The 5,464-nt window shown below is 43.4% G+C and overlaps 1 protein-coding gene across 1 annotated transcript; it reads right to left on the bottom strand.

Moving 5' to 3' along the window:
- Positions 1 to 3,245: 3,245 nt before the first annotated feature.
- LOC138075867 (gamma-crystallin C) lies at positions 3,246 to 5,464 on the bottom strand. The gene is made up of 3 exons (XM_068967930.1): positions 5,456 to 5,464; positions 5,108 to 5,350; positions 3,246 to 3,518 (listed from the first exon to the last, which is right to left on the bottom strand). The coding sequence occupies exons 1-3, from the start codon at positions 5,462 to 5,464 to the stop codon at positions 3,246 to 3,248; spliced, it is 525 nt and encodes a 174-aa protein (XP_068824031.1).

The raw sequence follows: 5,464 nt of genomic DNA on the forward strand, positions 1-5,464 counted from the left end.
TTTGTGTGAAAAAAAAAAGAAAAGAAAGAAAATAAGTCATTTGTAAAATGTTTGGATTATTATTAGAATTGCTATATGTGCATCTCAAGCATGTTTATTTTTAGCACAAGAAATGGGCAGTTCTGGATTGTTAACATTTCTCCTTAGGATAGGAGGATTTCAGTGGAGGTTTGTGCCTCAAGACTAGTGGGCTAGGGACTTCTCCGGTGGTTCAGTGGTTAGGACTTTGCTTCTAGTGCAAGAAGCACCTGTTCGATCCCTGGTCAGGGAACTACGAGCCCACATGCCTCATGGCCAAAAACCCCAAACATAAACCAGAAGCCATAGTGTATCAATTCAATAAACACTTTAAAAAATGGCCCACATAAAACAAAAATCTTTATGAAAAAGAGACCAGTGGGCTAGAAAAAGGGTCAGAAAGGTATGAGTGGGATGGGGGTAGAAGTAGCCAAAGGGCCAAAGGCTGGAATTAGCTACTCCTGCCATGCAATCTTTTGTTTGTTGTGTCAAAACTAATTTTTTTTCCTATTCACTGAAAACTGTTTTCACTGGACTTGTTGTTCCATAAAAAAGAAAAAAGTGTCACAGAAAGGTAAGGTATGTAAAGTGAAAGTGGCTCAGTTGTGTCCAACTCTTTGGGACCTCATAAACTATACAGTCCATGGAATTCTCCAGGCCAGAATACTGGAGTGGGTAGCCTTTCCCTTCTCCAGGGGATCTTCCCAAGCCAGGGATCGAATCCAGGTCTCCCACATTGAGGGTAGATTCTTTACCAGCTGAGCCACAAGAGAAGCCCAAGAATACTGGAGTGGGTAGCCTATCCTTTCTCCAGAGGATCTTTCTGACCCAGGAATGGAACCGGGGTCTCCTGCATTGCAGGCAGATTCTTTACCAACTGAGCTATCAGTGAAGCCCAAGGTATGTAAGGAAGTTCTAAATGTGTGTATCATACCAGGAAAATATTTTCCCTCCACAAATGTTAAGGAATAAAAACAGGTATCACAAAAAATATATAAATAAACATTAGTCCATTTTTTCCCTTAGAAATGTGTCATGGGATGCCTTAAAACTGGGCAGTAACAGTACTTGTTAAATAAGTGATTACACGTGTATGTGTATTATTTAGGAATACACTTGGGAAGTACTTGGGAAGCACTGGACCAAAAAAAGTGATCATGTATTAATTGTTTATTGTTAGTGTTTAGTATTTTTGTGTAGAGTTCTGTCGCAGGTGGGACAATGCCTTCTGTTTGCTTTCTTTTTTCATTGCCAGTGCTGTACACAGCAGGCCTATGGTAGGTGCTCAGTAAATAGTGACACTCCTAACTCGAGGAGTTAGGCTCGCTGGTGGTTAATAATTGAGCAGTCCATTGAAAGAAAAAATAACTTGTGCTATGAGTGACAATGTCACTCCTAGGTCTCTGTGCTCCAGAAACTATAGCATGTATAAATATGGGGCTTCCCAGGGAGCACTAGTGGTAAAGAACCCATTTGCCAGTGCAAGAGACATAAAGAGATGCAGGTTTGATCCCTGGGTTGGGAAGGTTCCCTGGAGAAGGAAATGGCAACCCACTCCAGTATTCTTGCCTGGAGAACCCCTTGGACAGAGGAGCCTGGTGGGCTACCATCCCTGGGGTTGCAAAGTGTACAACTGAAGCAACTTAGCACGCAGCATGCATGCATAGATAAAGATATATATCCAATGATATTCATTGTAGCCTTGTTTGTAAAAGCAAAACTGGAAAAGCCCAGTTGCCAATGAATAAATTATTAAATAATCCAGCAGATCTCCAACAATGGATCACAATGCAGCCATTAACAAAACAAGGTGCTTACCTAGATAGCTATCCATATCACATTACACTTTAAAAGCCAGCTTCAGACTAATATGTACAGCATAATTTCATTCTTGTAGAGAAAAAAAGCATGTGCTTCATGAGACAGCTATATAAATGAGGGAACATTTTGAGAGGCGTACCCACTAAGTGTAAAAAAGGGCTAGGAATGAAAAGTGGGACTCAGAAGGACTCCTCCACTTTCTTTATAGGATGCATAAAGTAGTAAGGTTATGAGAGACTTTCACTTTGGAGGCAAAATTTCAAATTAAAAATATTAACAATTTTCTCTGATGAAAGTATTTTCAGTTAAAAACTATGCAGGGCTTTGCTGCATATTTACCATAGGTAAAAATACACAGAGCAAGCAGATGTTACTTCAAAACACTAGAAATTATGACTTTGTTTAATGTGCCTTTAAATTTGAGCTTTTTTTTGGTAAAGAACTTCTTTTTGTTTGCAGCACACTATATTATGCAAATCTATTTAGAATGCTAATGTCCATCTCATTAATTTACTTGCATTAGCTGGGCACTGTGTACAGCTGTGCAGTTTCTGAAATTCACACAGTGTTTGGTCCAGTAGCTGAACAGGCCAAAAGGTGCACCCTAATCAGGAGTTATTTTGGAATAAGGAGGAGGGTCTTCAACTGAGTCCAAAAGTATGCCAATGATTGATGGCAGCCCTGGCATTAGTTATATAATACTCTACTTGAAAGTAAAACAAAGCTACAATTCCTTATGTAGTCTAATCAGTCTTTTTGCAAATGGGCTGCCCTTCACCATTCATCTGTGACTCTCTGTGGCTCACAACTACTTCTTGGGTCAGAAGGAAACTGCTGCAATGCTGTTCCTTAGGTTCTCCGTTGAATGCTGCTTTACCCGAGTCACTCCCCTCCCATTTCTCTCATTTAAATATTCATTGATTTCTTTAGCTGCGTCTTAGTTGAGGCACTCAGGTTCTTCCTTGCCATCATGTGGGCTCTTTCCATGAGGTACAGGGACTCTGTAGTTGCCCTATGAGGGCTTAGTTGGTCTGTTGCGTGTGGGCTCTTAGTTCCCCTAACAGGGATGAACCCATTTCCTTGCATTGTGAGGCAGATTCTTAAGCACCGGACCACCAGGGAAATCCCCCATTTCTCTCCTTCAATTTCCTTCTCAGTCAGGCTCCCTCCTTTCTCCACCTCCACTCTTGACCCTTGTTCAAAACTCATTCTACCCGGAAGAGACGTCCCTGCCCCCCACCCCTCCCCCCACACACCTTATCCATTTCTCAACCTTTAACAGGGAGCATTTACAGGTGGATTAACTGGCACACAATGAAAGAAAAACAGAAGCCAGCGATTGCCAACAATACAGACTAAATACTTTATTAGATTCCAAAATAAGAAAATAGTAGTGTGAACCTATTTTAGTATAAATCCACCACCCTGCGCAGAGAGCCTGCCTTGGCATCCACGGCCCCCCAGTCTTGGTAGCGCCTGTACTCTTGGGGCCGCAGCAGGTACTGCCGCCCCCGGTAGTTGGGCATCTCGTAGAGGACCCAGCAGCCCTCCAGCACGTGCAGTGAGCGGACCTCGCTCAGGCGGAAGCGGTCCTGGAGGCAGGCGCAATCCTCGCTCAGCTCCGCCATGAGGCCTCTCTGGTCCTCTCTCTCATACAGCCGCAGCCTATGGAAGCTTGTCTGCTCGGTCCAAACAGAGAAGGAGCAGAAAAAGCAACCAAACAGATGAACTTGCCAGGTTGGGACATGAGATGGGCAATGTGAGAACTGAGACTCTGAAATTGCTGTGATCTGTATTCTACTAGCAAATATTAACAAATATTTGTGTGTTCATTTTCCATTTTTTTTAATGTGGGAGGTGGAATTTTTAAGAGGTTCAAGGTCTGGATTAGACTCCATCAAGAAATCAAATATCTTGATTCCTAATACTTAATTCCCTAATTTCTTGATTCCTACGTGATAACTCAAATTTATATTTGGGAGGAAAATGTTAGGTATTTTGTTAATATTTTAATATGAGTATTATTTGCTAAATGTATATGGGAGTGTGTGAAAGTTGCTCAGTCATGTCCAACTCTTTGGGACCCCATGCAATATACAGCCCATAGAATTCTCTAGGCCAGAATACTGAAGTAGTTAGCTCATTCCCTTCTCCAGGGGATCTTCCCAACCCAGGGATCGAACCCAGGTCTCCCACATTGCAGGTAGATTCTTTACCAGCTGAGCCACCAGGAAAGAAAGCCTAAGAACACTGGAGTGGGTAGCCTATCCATTCTCCAGTGGATCTTCCTGACCCAGGAATGGAACCAGGGTCTCCTGCATTGCAGGTGGATTCTTTACCAGCTGGGCTACCAGGGAAACCCAAATGTATATACATATACACATAAATTTACCACTAAAATAAGATTTTTTAAAACCACAACTTTGGTGGAAATTTTGTTTAAATAGTCTGAAACCAGAATTCAATTGACTTTCCAAATTAAGAAAAATTTCTTTCCCCAGAATTGGACAATATCTTTGAACAGCTTAATTAATAATAGACTTGTCCATATTTATTAGTCTGTGTACTGGAAACTATCAAATTTGTTCGTTATCAATTCCTTTGCTGCTGCTGCGGCTGCTAAGTCGCTTCAGTCGTGTCAGACTCTGTGCGACCCCATAGACGGCCGCCCATCAGTCTCCTCCGTCCCTAGGATTCTCCAGGCAAGAACACTGGAGTGGGTTGCCATCTCCTTCTAATGCATGAAAGTTTAAAGTGAAAGGGAAGTCGCTCAGTCATGTCCGACTCTTAGTGACCCCACGGACTGCAGCCTACCAGGCTCCTCCATCCGTGGGAGTTTCCAGGCAAGAGTACTGGAGTGGGTTGCCAGTGCCTTCTCTGATCAATTCCTTTACTATAGGTTAAAAACTGATTTGTTAGAAATACTGCCTTCTTAGGCCCAACTGGCTCCCCACTTGTGTTAAATCCTGCAGTGATATTAACATTTGTTACAGACAAGCTCTGTTTGACCTAATGGCAGTAAAAATTAAAAACAAAACTGACTCCTTCCCTAAGTGAATTCGTTCTTAAATTCTCTGCTGGTTTGTGTGTGTGTGTGTGTGTGTGTGTGTGTGTGTGTGTGCGCGCGCGCGCCTAGATCTAACTGGGCTTTGTCAGCTTCCGAAAGGCCACTTAACTCTTATTTATAAGAAACCTCCATGCCTTAACACCCATCGGTAATAGACTGCAGGACACTCAGGTGGCAGGATTGGAATCAAGCGGAACTCACGTCGGGGATGAGACAGCAGGAGCGGATGGAGTCGTTGAGGCCCATCCACTGCTGGTAGTCGGAGTAGTCGCCGCGGCGCAGGAAGTACTGGTGGCCCTGGTAGTTGGGGCGCTCATACAGCATCCAGCAGCCGCTGTCCACGCGGATGGAGTTGCAGCGGCTGAAGTAGGGCTGCAGGTTGGGGCAGTCGCTGCTGCACTGGTAGCAGCGGCCCTGGAAGCCCCGGTCCTCGTAGAATGTGATCTGCAAAGGAAGAATAATTCAAAATTAAATCATTAGCTCCCCGTAATAAATCCTGTATAAAGGCATTTCCCCCCCTCCATTTTATTTCCCTTGTGTTCCATTCACCTTCCCCAT

The sequence above is a fragment of the Capricornis sumatraensis genome, chromosome 3 (assembly GCF_032405125.1).
Source record: "Capricornis sumatraensis isolate serow.1 chromosome 3, serow.2, whole genome shotgun sequence".
Lineage (NCBI taxonomy): Eukaryota > Metazoa > Chordata > Mammalia > Artiodactyla > Bovidae > Capricornis > Capricornis sumatraensis.